At 43.8% G+C, this 20684-nt stretch overlaps 1 protein-coding gene across 4 annotated transcripts in view; it reads right to left on the bottom strand.

The window, feature by feature from the left end:
* TAFA4 (TAFA chemokine like family member 4) overlaps positions 1 to 20684 on the bottom strand; it is a 134383-nt gene that overhangs the window by 10517 nt on the left and 103182 nt on the right. For all 4 annotated transcript variants that reach the window (XR_014560654.1, XR_014560655.1, XM_083725427.1 and 1 more), the window contains exon 4: positions 9382 to 9537. Coding sequence is in view for 2 of the 4 variants with exons in the window: in XM_083725427.1 (XP_083581553.1) it covers positions 9382 to 9537 (156 nt within the window). In the remaining 2 variants the exon portion in view is untranslated. The remainder of the gene's footprint in view (positions 1 to 9381; positions 9538 to 20684) is intronic.

The following is a 20684-nucleotide window of genomic DNA, read 5'->3' as shown; positions in this document are numbered from 1 at the left end:
TGTAATTTCGTTACCTGAAGTTTCATTTAATAAAATATGCATACAATCTACCAGATCATAATATAATGCTACCAGCAAATATTTATTCCAGTTCCTTAGTTGGCTGCTACTTAGTTTTTGTAGCTTTATGCTTAGGTTGCCTTTATTAAACTGTTTAAATGTTGCGATCATTTTGAATGATATTTGTGTCTGTTAAGTTATTGCAAGCTCCTTTGTTAGGGCTTGCTTTAAAACAGGGAATCTAAATCTGGAACATACTCTATTTTAAATAAACAATAAATAAACAATTTTTCTTGAATGACTTCTTTTGCTGATCCTGCCAGATGTCACAAACATCAAATTTTCCAGGAGCAGGTTCTCTCATCTAGGTACCATGGCTTACGCAAAGAGCTACCGGTTTAGCAGTGCAGTCCTAAACAATGCCTACTCAGAAGTAAGTCCTGTTTGGAGGTTCTAGCAGGGGAGCGCAGCTATCGTACACCCTTGACCGAAGAACGGTACACCCCTTCTCTCTAGGGTGGTCATCCTCTTCCACCGAGGGCACAGCTTCGGGAGGGGCGCACATGGAGCGGTGAGGAAGGGGACACCCGCCTAGCCAGCCAGATCAGCTGAATAAACCCTGGTGATCAATGGGGTGACAGATGTCGCAGCCAAATCGTCCTCACAGCATCTGAGGAATTTCAGTAATAGTTGCAAGTTTGACATGAGAGTTAAGATATATATTAAGAAAAAGTTAAATTATGATGAAAGTGCGTATTGGCAATAAGTAATATAAAATTGAAATAAGGAATAGACGGGAGGTCGGGTCTATCGTGCTAAGACCAATTTATGTTTTATTGTTTGTTAAGAAAATTTTGTGTTTATTGTTATTCTTGTGTGTAATTTTGTATTCGTGTTTTCCTTTTTATGTATCAATCAATAAATAAAAAAATAAAAAAAGAAGTAAGTCCTCTTGAGATCAGCATAGCATATTCCCAGCTATAGGACTGCAGGCTAAATTGTGTGTGTGTGTTTTCTTTCACAGCTAAGGATAACATCGGTTGTCACTTTTTTTGTCAGGGAATCCCGGTGGGGTTTAGAACTACTCTTGTCTGGCTAGCAGTGTTCAGAGAAGCTCTCCTAATTACGGTTTTCTAAGGAATGAAGATATCAGAAGGCTGCTTTCGTTTTGACAAAAGCCTACATCTTGAAGGCGAAGATTTACCAGTATACTGGGATTAAATCCTCTGGGTTTCTCTAGTTCCCTAGATGCAACAGAAGTTTTCTTTAAAAGCAACTATTGTTAGTGCAGAGTGTACCACCCTTCAAAGTCCTTTGGCACACAGAATACTTCGGCTTGGGAAGATTTACTCACAGCCACATTTTACACACTAGGAGAAGGCAGTTACACAAGGCTTATTAATGCTTTATCTTCTTCTAGCGGCTGCCAGCCAAGTTCCAGGTACTAACCCGAGAGTGTTTATTCCCACAAAAGAGAAGGGGGGGGAATAAAGCCAAATCCCTTGATGATCGCTTTAAAGTCAAGTGTTTGCCGCTTGTTTAAGTAACACAGAAGAGGTTGACCTTTAATGAAACACAATAGTGTGTGGCTCTGTTGGACTCCTGCAACTGCAGCGCAAAGGCAGTTAAAAGCTGCTGCGATCCCTTCCCTTTCTGTTAAATGTTTTATTCTCCCTTTTCATTTGCAACGCTGCTTCCAGAGCTCAGCAGATCGATACATCTGTGGGTCAGCCGGTGGGGAGGAGAAGCATGAGTCAGGCCCATTTTTGGAGACTCAAGGAGCCCCTATGAAGCAGAAAGGGGTAGGTCCACCTATAAGGAGCTCGGAGACAGTGGCGTGTCCTGTTCCACTGCTCAGTCAATGCTTTCGCCTGCCCTTCTTTCCCATATTTTGTAGCTTGCAAGATTCTGGCCTGTTTTCAATCCATAGGAGAGCGTGGCCAGAGAGTAGACTGAGACCTGTAATGGGAAAGAGATGCCATAGACCCCAACATCTTTAGAGGGGGGTGAAGAATTCCTTCCGAGAAGCAGATCAATAGGGCCTGCCAGCAGTTTCAAACTACCCCCAATTTTTCATCTGTTCTCTTTGTTCCTTGCTATCCTTTTTCTTTTAATGAGCTGCTTTTACTTCCATCACTATCTACATTTCGTAGCTGAACTGGGGAATGGCAAAGTGCTGCACCAACATCAATTAAGCCTTGCAACATGATGACTATTATTAGACCCATTTCACAAATGAGATAGTTCTTAAGGAAAGACTCGATGGATAAGGCTGGCGTTTCACTTATTTATGGCACGCAAGGCTTTGGGCAGGATGGATTTCAAATTTTAATTACTGTTTGTGTTTGTTCCTGGTGAGTGCTATTAGTGCCTGACAATCTACTAAAACAAAGTTTCCTATCCTTTTTAAATCAAAACAGTGCAAATCTCTTTGGTTGTAACCAAGGTTTGTCCAGCTTAGGCATTTATGGCCTGTTTGAATCCATGAATTCCTTGAGAGCTTACAAACTGGATTTTGAACCCCTGCCAATCCTGCAGGTAGTTCAGCCATAGACACCTTCAGATGAAACTTCATTTCGATCTGGATTCAGGCTCAGTTTGGGGAAGGGAGAGGAACAGGACGAGTGTGATACTGCTCACTGCCCTTGATCTCTCAACAACGATGGAGACAGGACCTTCCTGGTCCATCTCTGCAAGTTGGGGACACTTTTTTTTAAGGTGCTCACTCTTATTTATATGAGTATTGGGTGCTTGTGCCTCTGCACCCTGGCAGGGTGCTGGATTTAGAACAGTGCAGGCAGTTCCGCTGCACAGGGCTCTGAGTCGAGTGGGCGCAAAGTTGAGAAGATCCATAATTGAGAAAATCCATTTGGTGATGCCAAATTTTGGCCTTGCACAGGATGGCATACTACAAAAGATGACCAAAGTCCGCCCCTGCCACAGGGCATGATTTTGTCCCCAATGCTAGTTAATGTCCTTACAAAGCCCGCAAAGGCAGTCATTAGGAGATTAGGAGCATAGTTTCACCAGGATCCTGATGACACCCAGCTCTATTTATCTGAAACATCTGAATCAGGAGACACCATGCATATCATAAACTAGTGCCTAGCAGTTCAAAAGCACATCAAAGTGCAAGTAGATGAATAGGTACCACTCCGGGGGGAAGATAAAAGGCATTTCCATACGCTGCTCTTGTTTCACCAGAAGCGGCTTAGTCATGCTGGCCACATGACCCATAAAAACTATCTGTGAACAAACGCCGGCTCCCTTGGCCAGTAAAGCAAGATGAGCGCTGCAACCCCAGAGTCATTCGCGACTGGACTTAACTGTCAGGGGTCCTTTACCTTTTTAACTGTAGCTATGGGTTAGATCAAGGTGAAACCTGACAAGTCAGAGACCCTATGGATGGTTGGTTTCCAGGTTTAGGAATTGCATTGTTCATCTGCCCTGGATAGTGTTGGACTCTCTCTGAAGGACCAGGTGTATCACTCAGGTGTGCTTCTAGAGAAGCGGTTCTCAACGTGTGGGTCCCCAGATGTTGTTGGACTACAACTCCCATCATCCCTAGCTAGCAAGGCCAGAGCTCAGGGATGATGGGAGTTGTAGTCCAACAACATCTGGGGACCCACAGGTTGAGAACCGCTGTTCTAGAGCCATGTCACTAGAAGCCAAGGTAACCTCAGTGGCTTTGGAGCACCCATTACCACCAGCTATAATAGTTTCTAAGATGACTTCTCCATCCAAAGCCTGTGAACCCTGCATATTGGGGGCATTCCAGGTATTTCCACTGCCATATATGAAAAAGCATGACTATAGCCTACATTTATTGATAGAGAGAGAGAGTAAAATGAAATCATTCCAAAGAAGCCAAACAGCTATGTTTTTCTTTAAAAAAAATCATTTACAAAATAGGTTCAAGTTACACAGTGCAAATCGGGGGTGGGATAAGCTCTTTGAAAGGGAAATGAATAATGAAAGTCTTTCATGATACTGAAAATAATTAGTTACACAAGCGGGGCCAGGCGGAGACAAGCTTAATTAAAAACCTCCTTCAGGCTTCTGCAGCATGGAGGCCTCCACAGGGTTGGGTTAGATCACAAAAAAAAAAAATGCAAACTGTAAATGGACATGCATGGGTTTCTGCCCTAAAGTACCTGAATAAATTACCTCAGTGCTTACAGTATAAATAAAGTATGCTAAGCCATCACACTACAGGGGGAAATACAGGGGTGTCTGCTTTTATACCTCTGGTTCTTGCATCCATAATGCTTTCCTTATTAAAATCTAAAGTACAGGCACCAAACTGTTTCAGCAAGGATTTGTTTTGACAAAATAGATGTAATGTCCAGTTTACCCCTGCAATTAGGATATCGTCACAAAAGCCAAGAGCTCTACCTTTCCTACGCTGATGCATATTTTAGTAAATATCTATTTACTGTCCACCATAAAGTCCTGCTTTAGTGTTGCAGGGAACATAGCATAAAATGTGCAGGCATTGCCTAGCATTCAGAACGTGCACACACACACACACATATATATAATGTATATTGAGTAATTAAATCTGAGTTGCATGCACACATAATACGGTATGAAAAATGTAAGCATCAAGGCAAATCTAATCTCTAAATAAAAGAAGAGGCTATGTGGCATAGAGAATATGTAAATATCTGAAGAAAGTCTTTAAATAGCAAATGCTTGGGCAGCTCATGAAAAACATTTCTCCCACCCAACTCCTGAGTAGCATACTCATAAATTTTTTTGTAGGTGCAGGAAGGAGATCTAGACTGCCAAGGCAGCACCATACCACATTGGATACAGCCACATCCACAGTGCTTAGAGACGCCATAGTTTGATGCCATGGTGAACAGTAGACATGTTAAAGAAGGTCTTCACCATTTATTGGTATCCAGCCTTATGCACTGCGACATCACCATATACCATATTGTAGGAGAATCATTAGCATAGCTGTCAACTTTTCCCTTTTCTTGTGAGGAATCCTATTCGGAATAAGGGAATTTCCCTTTAAAAAAGGGAAATGTTGACAGCTATGATCATTAGTAAAAGGCTGGAGAAGCCTATGGCACTGGATAGCACAACATAATACAGTGAGGTCACATGGGGGTACATGGTAGAGGACCCAGGTGGGTCTATCAGGTGCAGAAGCTCTCCAGCTGCCCCCTAATAACTCTATAATTTTACCTCTGTTCTCATGGCTACGGGGGTTTCCCCACAAGAGGTTTAAATCAGCTGTGTTAGATCATCAGATAAATATAAGACTTCCTCTTACACAGTCAACCTTTTCCCTGTCCCTCCCCTTCAAGAAGCCCATCTATTGTGCGATTATATCCAAGTAGCACAACCTCCAAGGTTGAAGGGTGGAAGCAACAGCAGGAGACAAAAAGACACGCCCCAAACACAGCTGGGGATTTATTGCAAAAGGCTGGGACAAACAGCTTTCCAAAGAACATACAGGGCAGGCAAGAGGAAGTACTTATTCATGTATCACATAGTTGAAAATATGGAACTGACTACTGCAAGGTGGTGTGATGGCTACCAATTTGGACTGATTAAAAGTGTTCAGGAAGTCACGTAGGAAGCAGGAACAGAGCATCCCGCCATAATTCCCCAAGCGTGAGAGCCCATACACTGCAACAAACCCAGGGAGTGACCAAGGGGGCAACAGTAGACACCTGCAGGGGCAGTTTAGCAAGTCAGATGTTCCATTTTCAGACATGTCCTGAGGGCAAGGATATGTAAAGAGTTTTATTGTTCTTTTGGTGATGGGTACTTAAGAGATGTTGGGAAAGGTGTCTGATAAAGTGACCTAATGTTGAACTTGTGTAATCATTGTATACCCCTCCCCATTTGTGACATGCTAGTGATGTAGTGATGATGTATCAATTATGCTGCTCAAAGTTCTAGTTACAGTTAGGTAGCCGTGTTGGTCTGCCGTAATCAAAACAAAATAAAAAAATTCCTTCCAGTAGCACCTTAGAAACCAATTAAGTTTGTTATTGGTATGAGCTTTCGTGTGCATGAACACTTCTGACGTATCTGAAGAAGTGTGCATGCACATGAAAGCTCATACCAATAACAAACTTAGCTGCTCAAAGTGTATTCTGGGGGAAAGAGGGAAGTTTTAATAGAGGATGTCACCCCATGCTTGGGGTTCTTACTCCTGTGGGGACCTGTTGCGCAACAATAAAGATCATGGTCTACTGACCACTGTTTTGCTCCTAATTACTTGGCTGGAGCTTCCTTCTTTTACTGACCACATGGACCCGTGGGGGACTTGCACCCCGATGAGCTGGGCTGTTGAGTAGTCTCTCACCCCGGAATTTTTCCTTAATGAAAGCTAGATTTGGTGTGATGTCTATATTATCTCCAGTACCAGATGCTGAAGAGCAAGAGTAGGAGAGGACTACTGTGCCCTTGACCTGCCTGTAGGCTTTCTATAGGCACCTGGTTGGCTGCTGGGAGAACAGAATGATGGACTAGCTGGGCCTTTCGTCTCATCCAACAGGCATAAGGCACAAATCACCCCTTCTCCTTTACTATTTATTTACCTGTCCCTCACAATGAAGTCCCAGGGTGAGTTACAACAAATAGAATATACAACTATTAAACAGATTAAAAAAATTAGCCCAGTTATAAAGCATGTAAAACAGTTCTGAAATGGAACAGAGCAGCATAAATTCAATGAAGAAAATTGGCTGTGTTCAACGAAAATGCCTTAGCTGTTGAGGGCCAAGGTAGAGAGGAAAAGGCATGCAGTACTCTTGGAAGTAGAGGGGACTGGATAGCTCAGTCAGTTTGAGCGTGGTGCTGATAACACCAGGGTTGCAGGTTTGATCCCCGTATGAGGCAGCTGCATGTTCCTGCATTGCAGGTGGTTGGATTAGATCAGGGGTCAGCAAACGTTTTCAGAAGGGGGCCGGTCCACTGTTCCTCAGACCTGGGCTATATTGGGGGGGGGGGATGAATGAATTCCTATGCCCCACAAATAACCCAGAGATGCATTTTAAATAAAAGGACACATTCTACTCATGTAAAAACACGTTGATTCGGGCCAGATTTAGAAGGCATTTGGGCAGGATCTGGCCCCCGGGCCTTAGTTTGCCTACCCATGGATTAGATCATCCTCAGAGTCCCTTCCAACTCTACAATTCTATGATACTATGACTCTGCTCAACCTAAGCCCGTCTAGCTGACGTTTCATCCCTCTGCCCCACGTCCTTTCACCTGCTCCTTCCCTGTGGTCTTGTCCTGCTGGCTTCTCCTGGGCCCCAGTACTGACAAATTTATCCCCCTCCCTCAAAATCCACTTGCCAATAATCTTGCCTCACTTATTTAGTGCAGTGAGGCATCTGCTCATCTATATTGGCTTCAAGGCACATTTGGTTTCTCTTCTGAATTAATCTGTGCAGTAATACAATTCATACGTGGATTTTACGTATGTACAAATTGGTGGTGGTGATGGTGCTATTACAGTGTTTGGGGTGTGGGGTGTTTGTTTCGAGTTTCCATTTATTTATGGGTTAATTCACAGAATTGAAACGTCAGGGGAAGTTAGGAAAAACCCGGGGCTCTTTGTTATTTCACTTTTAAAGGTCATGGTTTTGTGTGGAAAGCAATGAAAACTGAAGATAAGTCTCTTCCATGTGGATTAACAAATATGATTTCTATGTCAATATTAATTAGCGGCAAGCTATTAAAACATTGCACTCCTTTCCTTAAATGTAAATCTCACCACATTTTACATCTTAAGATTCCTTCCACTGGTGCTGACAGAAACCCTAATTAAGACTTATAGGTGCCATTTCTTAACATAAAGCTATCCCGTAAAAAGGGAAATATGCTACTGTGTAGTTGCTGGGGGGAACGGGAAGGAAAAGTGAAATATTGAGCAATTTCCTGAATCTTTTCAGCAAGCTAAATTTCAGCCATAAACATGCATTTAACCCAAGGAAGCGAACACCTTCATGTTTTCATCAAAGGGGCCAGGGATAAAACAGGTGCAGCAATTCTAATAATAGTTATGATATCAGGATGTTTACCTGCCCAAGCACTACTGTGATGATTACCAGCAATTATAACAAGGCTTGCATATATTCCGTTATTAGCAGTAATGACATCTGTACCCACGCAAGCAAAATGGTGTCTTTTTTCCTCATTTGCCTTTAGGTATCTGATCTTTTCAGAGGCTTTCGTTCTCTCATTCTTGTCACAATTGCTGCTGTTGTTTATTTCTATGTTCATCATAACATCTGTTCATTTGTGTGTGTTTTTAAAAGCTTCGCACGTGGCTTTGAGATTTAATGAAATGTGCCCTGGGAACCTACATGGAACAAATTTTGGGGTCCCACCATCTCTGCCAGTGCCACATTTCCTCATGTAGCTGTGCTGAGACAGAAATGCCAGTTCCGCATGTAGCATGACGGCATAAATTAGTTCTAAGGGAACAAGGTCCTGGACTGAGAGGGGCAATTCGCAGAGGCACAGTTCCCAGATCTCCCTGTGATGAGGGATTGACAGTTAAACCTCTCTGGGAATTGTAGTTCTGGGAAGGAAATAGGGGTCTCCTATCAATTCTCAGACCCTTAAAAAACCTACAGTTCCCAGGATTCTTTGGAGGGAGAGTCGTGACCTTTTAAAGTCGGATCACATCACTTTAAAAGTATGGTATGAATGTGGCCCTGGAGTGTGTGATGTCAGGAGCGTGGCTGAGAATTTACAAATTCACAGGGTGAATTAACCCTTCATCAAAACAGGTCTACTAATGCCCCCAAAATGGAATACTATTTATAGCTTGAGAGTTCTGTTTCTCATATTCCAAAAAGCACAAGTACCGGTATTTATTATTATTAGTGGCAAGGGAAAATGTGTTCAGGAAAATTCCAGCATAAGGGCAAGGATAGGCCCACTCACCACACAGCACAGCTCACTGATAATTGAAATATAGCCCTGATCTGATTTTGGTTGAGGCTAGTTAACCTTTGGGTTGATCTGCCCTTGCTTGGCACAAAGAAAACCTGTGTCATGAGGATCACCTGCCTCTCCCTGGTAGAACAACAAAGCGAGAACTGAATTCCCTTGGTTCCAGTTCTGCTTTACAATCTTCAGCTCAAAACTACAAGAAACGAAATAAAACCGACCAAGAAATCTTCCTGGCACCAAACGGGCGAGTACATAAATTAAGGAGATTAATTGCACCATGATTCAGGCACATTCTCATTATCATTAACAAAGAGAAATGTGTCCAAATTTAACAAAGGGGAGGATTATTATTATTTTTCCAGACAGCAGGAAATCAAAACCATCAAGGAGATTTGGGGGGGGGGGGTCTAAGCTGGTGTGACAAATGGGGCTGAAGCTGCTTACCTTCGACGCAGGAGGGCTGTGCTCTTGTTGTGCCAGCCACCTGACCAGGGAAGCAGGAGCACTTGACCGTCTGCGACCGCTCTTCAATCCTGTTCTTGTTGCAGCACCGATGCACTGCCACCACTTCACAGGTCCCTTGCTTAACTTGGTGGTGGCCTGTTGACGACAAAGGGACATTCTGCTGAGCCAACTGCAGTTGGTTACCAAAGGCACCCTGTTTGCTTATTTATTTGGAGAAGTTATATGCTACTTTTCACCTCTTCGACAAATTATCCAAGCAGTTTACATAGAAAATGGAGTGCAACACACTGAGTGGGGTCCCGTGAAGTCACTGTGGAAACAGAACAACTTCAGCTCATTCAACTTCCTCCCTGCCCATCCTATCTGCTCTGCAGCTTCCCTCAACCCTCCGGAGAAGATTTTGGGAGTTAGGGGGAATGCAGGGAAGGGAAAAATGTCACAGCATGAGCAGACATCATTCTGCTCATGCAGTGACTGTTGGATTTAACCCACCATAATCAACAAAATCCAGTTATTTAAACCAAACTGGGGTGGGGTGGGAATACATAGTCAAAATCAGAACAGCAAGAATGGGAGGGAAAGGTGTTGGTAAACAACTTCGTTTTTCACCTCCAGAGGAAGCCATCCAACATTTGGGACTCTCTGGATCGCTGTTGGAGTAGGCGCAGAGTAGGCGAAAAAACTTCCCCACCCAAAAATAAATAAATCAGTTTAGTGACAAATTCTAGGCAATCTTATCACAGCCACGCCCACGCTGACACTCTCAGATCTCTTTTTGACAACTAACAAAACCATTCATAGGAGCAACGTGTTTGGAATTTATGGCACAACCCCCATCCCTAATCTTACAGCATTGAACAGCCATACATCTCAGAAGTAAGTCCCCCTGAGTTCAGTGGTAGGAATGTATTATAAAACATCATATTAAACTGATGTCTGGCTAGGTTAAGCCAAAAGCATTGCTTGCTTTTGTTTTGTTGTGGGGGCGTCAAATAGAAGCACTTCCTATCTTATGTGCAAGGAAGTTCTCCATTACTGTAGCCACCTTCCAAATGTGTTACTAGTTAGTCTTGCAAGCATCCTGGAGTTGTTCGAGTAAGTGCGCCGCTGGATAACTGTGGCAATGTCCTTTGTTGGGTTTTTATTCTTGCCTTTCATTACACAGAACAAAATGTCAAGGCCCCCTAACTGTCTGCTCACCAAAGGAAACCGTAATGAGAGCTAAGTACTTAAGGCTGCATCCCTATACCCACTCAGCTGAAAGTGAACTCCAAAGTACTTATTTCTGAATATCCATTCATAGGAGTGCGTAATAAGCACTGAAAGCCTGAAAGCCTGCTCAGACTTACCTGGGAACAAGCTTCAATGAAATTAATGGAACTTACTTCTACATAGACATGTATAGGAATCCAGTATAGTGGAATGTACATGCACTGGGCTTATCTACATTTCTGCTTGTCCTGTGACTAGAAAACATGAGCCCAATGTATTGCCAATGGCTCTCAGTGGCCTGTGTTGTTTCTTAATGGCTCTAACTTGGTCAGGTTGTTTTTGCAGAAGCTAGCTCAGGAACTCCTCTGCCGTTGGTATTTCTCTCTTCACGTCCCAAATAATCAAACACCTGCTGTTGTTGTTGTTGTTGTTGTTGTTTAGTTGTTTAGTCGTGTCTGACTCTTTGTGACCCCATGGACCAGAGCATGCCAGGCACTCCTGTCTTCCACTGCCTCCCGCAGTTTGGTCAAACTCATGCTGGTAGTTTCAAGAACACTATCCAACCATCTCGTCCTCTGTCGTCCCCTTCTCCTTGTGCCCGCCATCTTTCCCAGCATCAGGGTCTTTTCCAGGGAGTCTTCTCTTCTCGTGAGGTGGTCAAAGTACTGGAGCCTCAGCTTCAGGATCTGTCCTTCCAGTGAGCACTCAAGTCTGGTTTCCTTAAGAATGGCGAGGTTTGATCTTCTTGCAGTCCATGGGACTCTCAGGAGTCTCCTCCAGCACCATAATTCAAAATCATCAATTCTTTGGCGATCAGCCTTCTTTATGGTCCAGCTCTCACTTCCATACATCACTTCTGGGAAAACCATAGCTTTAACTATATGGACCTTTGTCAGCAAGGTGATGCCTCTGCTTTTTAACATGCTGTCTAGGTTCGTCATTGCATCAAACTCCTTATCATTTATTAATTATTAATTTCTAGGGGGGAATTCCCCCACAATATATAACATCTTATCTTATCTTATTAGTGCATGCTATAACACTAATATTAATTGTATGGCAGGGGAGGGAAACAACTTGCCCAAAATAATGCAGGGTCGTGCCATTCTGGGATTTAAACAGAGATCCAATGCCAAGGCACTGGGATCCTCTGCCTCTATAACTTCCATATCTGTAATAAGGTGTGATCTGCTAACTGGCATGCAGACCAAGGTTGGTGGGCTGAAAGCTATGCAAGGGGAAATGTAGTCTTCCGTTTTCATGCTGAATAATGTATTTTAAAAAAATGTAAGATTTTATTCAACCCTCCCCTGCCCCCACTGTACTTTTAAACAAAATATGCTACAGCTGCGAGATGCATAATGCATTTTACAGGAAGTTGGGAAAACGTTGATCACAGCATAAAAGTGTCTCTCACAGCCACTGTATTATGTTTATTGGCAGGCGGTGTGTTTTCATGGAAGCGCCTGATACCTAAGTAATAGCAATAAAAGGGCTCCATTGGGAAACGGAGCCACTGTAAGTTGAGAAATGAATAAGAAGAGATCACGGCTGCATCCTTCTCTGTTCCGAAAGATCAATCCCTAAAATCTTCTAGCGAACACTTTCAAGCGTTAATAAACGGAAGATTAAAATTGTGCAAACAACAACAACAATAGGACTATCAAGAATGGATGTTGTTATGGAGACTGGAGACTATTCTGTTAGGCAGATGGCTTTCTCATAGTCAAGGATGACTGCCTGTGTTTCCTCAATAGGAGCTAATGGAAGGAGATGTTTCCTTGATTCCTGAGAAGCGAGAGTTCTTCTTTCAAGTTTTTAGACTGTAATTCCCAGTTAGGGACTTCTACCTTGCAGGACAATCCTCTGTTTGAAGGAGTTCTTTATTTGAAGGATTGACCAAGGCGGACTTAACGGGAACACAGTATGCACACATTCTTCCCCAGTATGGAGTGATGTAATGTGTTTCTATTTAAATTACAGTAATTGCTTTTAAATTTTAATCAAGACATATACAAGCATATACAAATTTTATGAAAACCTTTGTCTATTTTGGCAAAGCATTCCAATTGGTGGGAAAGGGGGATTGATGCGGAAGTGGCATCAGAGTTTGGAAAAGTGGAACCCTCCAGTTTAGTCAATGGGGCAGAGAAAGTCTGAAGGAGGTTGCATGTCGGATTCAAAGAGAGAATCAGAGACTGGGAGTTTTATAGCAGTGAGCTGGCTTTAGCTGAAGCACCTTCAGGATTGCTTCCTGCTTTTAGGATTCCGCCTGCTTCTAGTAGACAAAGATCTGTTTATATTAAGTAGGTGGCGCTGTGGTCTAAACCACTGAGCCTTGGGCTTGCCGATCAAAGGGTCAGGGGTTCGAATCCCCGCAACAGGGTGAGCTCCCATTGCTCGGTCCCAGCTCCTGCCAACTTAGCAGTTCAAAAGCATGCCAAAAAGTGCAAGTAGATAAATAGGTGCTGCTCCAACGGGAAGGTAAACAGCGTTTCCATGCGCTGCTCTGGTTTCGCCAGAAGTGGCTTAGTCATGCTGGCCACATGACCCGGAAAAACTGCCTGCGGACAAACACCGGCTCTCTTGGCCTGAAAGTGAGATGAGCGCCACAACCCCAGAGTCGTTCGGAACTGGACTTAACAGTCAGGGGTCCCTTTACCTTTAGATGCTGCTACAACCCAATGAAGTTTGCAGCACTCCAAATGAAACTAAACTTATTAGAATGCCCCTGGGATGCCACCACTGAGGAAAGTGAGGAACACATAACAATATTAGCCACCACCACCACCCCATTTACACACATTCTACTCGCACGTGACCACATATATGCGGTGCTGTGGAGGGGGAATAAACAGAATCAAGCCAGGAAGTGGTGGGAGAGTGCTGGAGAGTCCTCATGGCTCATGTGGAGACTCTCCCCTGAGCCCCAAGAGGACGTCACTGAGGGTGGAGGAAGCCCCAAGGAGACCAGAGGCGCAGTGGGGTTTGTTTGGTCTGTTCAGCCTCCCTGCTAAACTGCTGACATGTGAGTTAATGTAGGAGCAGCTGCTTTCCTGCACTGCCTCCAGCAATCTCCAGACCTTAAATTCTATATATTTTGGTCTGGACTGGAGAGACAGCTGGAGAGCAGAGAAAAATAGGTATTTAGAGGCTTTACACAATTCCGCTTATGCACACGGGAGCCTGGGACGTGACCCTCACATAAGTGGGGGGGTGCCTGTACTTAAAAAAAAAAGAAACATTGAGAGCCTCTGGTCCTAATGACCCTCATAATACATGAGGACCTCCAGATACTCAAAAAGGGTATGAAAATATAATTACAATGAAACATTAGTGCTGCCTAGATTAGAAGATCTTACACAGTATCATGTATCAGTTTTGGAAAATCCTATTTAAGTGGAACTGATTTCATTGTTAGAGATTATCCATACATCTATATTTGTGCTTGTCGTGATGTTATGATAGTGGCCTGCTTGCTAAGCAGTGTAACACACAAGGCAGGAACTTGCATGGCACCACCATGGCAACTTGAACAAACTGGGCTATATATCTTCTTTCACTGACTTCTCTAAAATTGTATTGTACTTCTCATATGAACCACAGTTTCTAACATAATAATAATAATAATAATAATAATAATAATAATAATAATAGTAAATAATAATTTATTATTTATACCCCGCCCATCTCGCTGGGTTTCCCCAGCCACTCTGGGCGGCTTCCAACTGAATATTAAAAACAGTACAGCATCAGACATACGAACTGGGTCTTAGTGTCCATGTGATATGGGGTGTCAGTCTGCATGAAATCCTGGATCCAGACCTTGTGATCCTGTATCTGAGGGTAGAGTGTAAAAGGAGAAGCTGTCAAACCAGTTCCTTCCTCCAGGTAATGGCTTGGCTGGCCAGTAAGGTGCTCATCAGCATATCAAATTGAACTAAGTGCTGGTGCTCTCCAGGAAAGATTGGAGGGACTACCCCCCACTCCCCTCACTTGGCTGGAGGCTGTCAGATTCTAGGTAGAAAAACAATAAATAGCCAGCGTTGCTGCTAGGTGTGGTCCTTAAAGCAGGCTGAAGGTGCAGAGAGAGATGTGTTTGCTCTGCGCTTGAATTGGGAGCTCTCATGGATACCTGAAGGGGAAGCAAGATCTATGGGGGTTGTTAATGCCGTTCGCATTAGGCTCAGGTGCTATAGTGTTGTTGGCATCCATCTGTCTCAAGAGACAATGGAATGTACCTCTGGAGTTGAAGTCAAACTGGTGTGTTAGCAGCACCGAAGTAACCTCTCCGGTACACAATCCTGGGCAGTGTGTGTGGAGGTCCTGGGCTGCACAGTCAACAAGACAATCTCAGCCTTAGGAAAGCAGAGCAATACATTTGGCACCAGCTTGGCTGCAGGAGTTGCTTGAAGGAGCCAACTCCTTAGCCCTTTCTTCTCCTGAAGATATCCCACAAGACGGCAGAGGTTTAGGATCAAAGTCTTCCTTCTCCTAGATGGGCTACCCTCCCAGGTTGACAAGCCCCATCTGCCCCTCGCCTCCCTCTACAACATGTGCAGAAACTGCCTTCTTGACCATTGAACCTACTATTGGTCTCATCCGCTCAATCTGGCAGAGCATGTCTTTGTATGCAGGGGAAGTCCCTAAATCACCAAGGGTTTGAGACTCATTGGCTACCCTCACCTGATTTAGCCTGCCAGTTAAAGCAGTTTCCTGGGGTTTGTTCGCTGTAGTATGCTGGCAGCTTCTAGGGAGCCACAGGTGAGAGCAGAGTGTAGGGTGGGGACCAAAGGTGGACAAACTACCCCAGAAGGAGCATGGTGTGTCTCCCGCCAGAGGTACTACCTTAACACCCCATACACCCCATATTCCCTAAAGATGCCCATGATCTTCATTCCGAGGGAACTGGATCCTGGATCCTGTAACCCTCAGGATCTCTCACTGCTCAGAGACTGGGGAGCTTATTGATAAGTTTAGTTGGACCATCATTTGTTTTTATTTTTTCTGCAGTGGGATCAAATCTTCTCTTGATTGCTCCTATTCTCCTCTCAGAAAGGCCTTGAAAGCAAAATTTGAGTAAAGCCATTGTTCTTTGTTTGCTCGCAGAGGTCACTGAAAAGCTTAAGCCTGGCTATGAGATATGTGCCATTCAACTGATTCACCGCTTGGACAATAGCTCTCCCCTACCTCCTGCCAGCACCAACCATACCTACACATGCATTTTGGTATCAACACGGATATATACTATGATCACTGAGCACCGGGTAAATTTACGGCAGGTATTGTATGAAATTGAAACAACTCACATTGAAAGCTAAAGTGCAGATAAATTACAGCAATGGGAGCATTGTGCTTCACCACAGAGCTGAATGCTGGAAGATGACAGCTGCGGTCTCACATAAGTCAGAGCCACTTCAAAACAACTGTCTGCAGAGAGTAATGTGGGGAGGGGGAGAGAGCCGGCTGGAGAAACTAACAAATGGAGAACTGCAGATGTGCCAAAAGGGAGAAAACAAGATGTCATTGGCTGGGTCTTGTATGCGGTATGGCATGTGGTGTGTCCTATCAGGGCATTCAATTGACAAGAGTACAAGGAAACATGCGAGGGGAAGGCTGGAGAAATTCATTCCACTCTACCAATCTGAGCAGTATCTGCACTATACACTTAAAGCAGTATCATACCACTTAAGTGGCCGTGGTGTCCCCCAGAGAATCCTGGGAGATGTAGTTTGATAAGCCTGCTGAGAGTTGTTAGGAGACCCCCCAATTCTCATCACAGAACAGCCATTCTCAAAGTGGTTCAGCAGTCAATCCCTCTTCCCAAAGAACTCTGGGGATTATAGCTCTGTGGGGAGGAACAGAAGTCAACTAACAACTCGTAGCACCCTGAACAGTTCCCAGGGTTACTTTGGGAGAAGCCAGGACTTTTTAAAATGGGATGATACGACTCTACATGTACAGTGGTACCTTGGGTTAAGAACTTAATTCGTTCTGGAGGTCCGTTCTTAACCTGAAACTGTTCTTAACCTGAGGTACCACTTTAGCTAATGGGGCCTCCCGCTGCTGCTGCTGCAATTTCTGTTCTCATCCTGAAGCAAAGTTCTTAACCCGGGGTACTATTTCTGGGTTAGCAGAGTCTGTAACATGAAGCATCTGTAACCTGAAGCGTCTGTAACCCGAGGTACCACTGTATAGTGCAGATGAAGCCCCAGTCCCGTAGGAATGATGGAGGTGAATGATTGACAGTGGCGATATGTATTGGTGTTGCAGGTAGCAGCAGTGCTGGGCGTTGTGGGGGTGGTAGGCATGGCGATGGGCCCATCTAAGACCCTGGGCTTGTCAGGAGGTGCCCGTCCATGCCAACTCAACACAAACCCTGTCAAATACCCTTTCCCCCCATTTTCAGTAAAGACACAGCCAGATCGCTTGAGCTAAGAAGTTTTGCTGGAGAAGAATCAACGTGGCTTCTGCAAAGCTCTGCCCCATTTCACTAACTTCTTAGAGTTCACTGACAGTGTTGACAAGTATGTGGATACAGATGATCTAGCAGACATTATATCCTCCAGCTTTCAAAAGGCTTTTTGACAAACTCACTTATTAAAGGGAGCTCAACTTTATCAATGGTTAAAGAACAAGGAGCAGAGAGTAGGAATGCAGTTGTCACAGTGGAGGTGTGCTAGTGTGCTAAGTTGTGGGGACTGGTGCTTTTCAACTTGCTCAGGAATAACCTAGATTCTGGGGTGAACAGTGAGATGGCTACGTTTGATGCTACCAAATTATTCAGGACATTAAAAACAAAAAGGAGTTCAAAACACTCCAAAAGGATCTCTCCAAACTGGGGAAAAGGTCAATCCAAAGGGAAATATGGTTCAGTGTTAGTAAGAGTAAAGTAGGGACCACAAAGAAACAAACCCAACTTTAGCTACATACTAGCAGGCTCAGAACTGGTGACAATAGACCAAAATCTTGGGGTAGTAACGGATAACTCAATGGAAACATAATCCAGTGTGTGGAGCTGTGGAGGACAGCTTGACAACAATGTTGATTCGGCCTGTGGCAGATGCAGAAAAGGCAAACCCCATGCCAGGAGTCATTAGGAAAGGGAGAAAGAATAAAACTGGTGCTGTTGTAATGCCTCTACACAAATCCATGGTTTAATTACACTTGGAACACTGCAAACAGTTCTGCTTGCTTCATCTCAAAAAGAATATTTTTGAGCTGGAAATGGTGCAGGAAAAGGCAAGCAAAATGGTTAAAGGGATAGAGTAATTCCCCTATGGGGAAATATTTCATTTCTGGCTCTCATTTCATTTAGTTAAAACATTTCTATCTCTCCTTCCTTTAAAAACTCAAGGAAACAACAACAAACTTACTATAAGGAACAAAATACGAAAAGGGGAAAGGCAGCCATTCGAACAAGTAGACATTGTCCAGGGATAAAAAACTGTTCAGTAAAGCAAGTCAAAACACAAATCAATGGAGGATCTTAAAACCATTTGTATTCCAAAAGCCCTGCTAAACAGAAAGGTTTTACGAAGGTTATTAATGAGGAGATGAAATGAGCACTGCTCAGCTGGGAGCTCTAGAGTCACTCATTGTCATGGTGGGCTAGTAAAAGCTAGCGCGTGGCTACCAAGATGTCATAATTTGCAGTCTCCCCTGGTTGGATGATTTTTTCATGTTCACTCTTTGATACTTGGTTGTAGTGAGCAAGCCCAGATTCAGCACAATCGCTCTTCATGCCTTTGTCTCACCCATGTTCAGATTTCAAAAAGGCCCTGTTCTGGATCTGGAGTAACTGCTTACAACCTTTGAATGCCAAAAGCCATCCGTTCAGTAAACAGGCTAGCTGCCAATGTCAGCTACCTGTTTTGCAGCCTGCAGTCAAGTGCTCCAAGGCAGAGAGTTTCAAAAAGAATGAACAGAAAAGAAAGCTGGTGGGTTTCCTCTCCCGCCCATTTGACACCCAATCGTTTCCCAAGCAACAAAAGCTTCCAGCTCTTTCTTTGAATGGCAGAGCTTTACTGCAGGAGAGACCAGCTCATGAATAGCCTCAAAGCATCTTGTAATCAGTGTGCAAGCCAGTGGAGCTGAGAAGTAGGAATGGAGAAGATCATAGAGAGTGAATTCCGTGAGATAACAGGGAAGGATAGAAAGTGGAAGGCGCTCGCTATAAATTCGCATGTTGAAGAATAAAGCCCTTAAAATTGGGTGGAAGACAGTGTGTTCTTGATTAACCTCTTAAATGGTATGGCACAGTGGCACTCAAAAAGTTTATAGTGCCAGTACTACAGTGGTACCTCGGGTTACATACGCTTCAGGTTACATACGCTTCAGATTACAGACTCCGCTAACTCAGAAATAGTGCTTCAGGTTAAGAACTTTGCTTCAGGATGAGAACAGAAATCGTGCAGCGGTGGCGCGGTGGCAGCAGGAGGCCCCATTAGCTAAAGTGGTGCTTCAGGTTAAGAATAGTTTCAGGTTAAGAACAGACCTCTAGAACAAATTAAGTACTTAACCCGAGGTACCACTGTACTGCATTCCAGTAAGCTGAAAACAGGACTTAGTGAGCTGGGAGAGTCTGTGAAGTTCAGAATCTTTGTGGAAGAATATCAAGAAGGAGTTTAAAGACAAAAGAACAGTTTGACAGGGACAAGGTTCCTAGCATGACAAAGGTGTGGAGATTTTATTTATATTTACCATGTGCTTGTATTATTGGTGGAAAACAAATACCCACCCACTTTGCTACCCTTCATGCTGAAAAGTGACAAGCTGAGGAAACCACCTGCGTCTTACAAGCAATTTATTGGTGTGGAATCATAAGGGTGCAATAAACTAGAAGTGTATTTGAAATCAAGGTGTGCGACCTCAAGTTCTGGTAATGAGAGACCCAAGAAGTTAACTAAATCAAAACCATGACCTTTCATGTGTACTAGCAAAGGAAAATGCTGACAACACAGGAGCAGACTGTACAGCACACTAAATTCTTTGGTTGGTGTCAGAGGCCACATCTGTATGGAGATTAAAGTCCCCTGAAAATAAGTAGCGTGGGTGACCTTAGATCAGATACGAGCCAAAAGCTTCACCAAGAAAAGGAGCACAGCACTGGAGTGGAGTGGTCGATTAATCAAAGCGGCTTTGACAGTAGTGGGTGCTCCAAGCCGGCAAAGTGGAGACTTGTTGTATACAAATAGAAATTGGGTGGGAAGTGACCCATAAGAAATGAAAAATAAAACTAAGGACATCTCTGCCAGCTTAGGTCAGCTAGAACTTAATACACAAGTAGGTATCTCTTTTGTCAGGGTGCCGGGAGCTGGCCCAGTTCCAAAATGTGTCCTGTACATGTGACATCCATTCCTACAATGTTTTGTGATCTTATTTCAAGGTTCCAATGCCCTTATTTAAAGGGTTCAGTTTGATTCATCTTGGACATTATTGTATACAGGTAACAATGCAATCCTGAATAGAGTTAAGTGTCATGATTTGTTTAGTTGTGTCTGACTCTTCGTGACCCCATGGACCAGAGCACGCCAAGCACTCCTGTCTTCCACTGCCTCCCACAGTTTGGTCAAACTCATGTTCGTAGCTTCGTGAACACTGTCCAACCATCTCGTCCTCTGTCGTCCCCTTCTCCTTGTGCCCTCAATCTTTCCCAACATCAGAGTCTTTTCCAGGGAGTCTTCTCTTCTCATGAGGTGGCCAAAGTATTGGAGTCTCAGCTTCACGATCTGTCCTTCCAGTGAGCACTCAGGGCTGATTTCCTTAAGAATGGATAGATTTGATCTTCTTGCAGTTCATGGTCCAGCTCTCACTTCCATACATCACTACTGGGGAAACCATAGCTTTAACTATATGGACCTTTGTTGGCAAGGTGATATCTCTGCTTTTTAAGCAGGTATTTTTTTAGGTGTTTTTACTAATCTCTTTGGTCCTAATATTTACTCTAAAAGATCAGGTATGAAGGGTGCAGGGCTCTTTGGTACGTAGTTTCACCATGAAGCCCTTATGCATTTCTTATGATTCTGAATCTGTTAATGTGTTTAGTTTGGTTTTATACTTGACCCTAT

This window comes from Podarcis gaigeae, assembly GCF_964106915.1.
Source record: "Podarcis gaigeae genome assembly, chromosome: 2".
In the NCBI taxonomy this organism is placed as follows: Eukaryota; Metazoa; Chordata; class Lepidosauria; order Squamata; family Lacertidae; genus Podarcis; species Podarcis gaigeae.
This window is presented reverse-complemented; position numbering and strand designations above follow the sequence as displayed.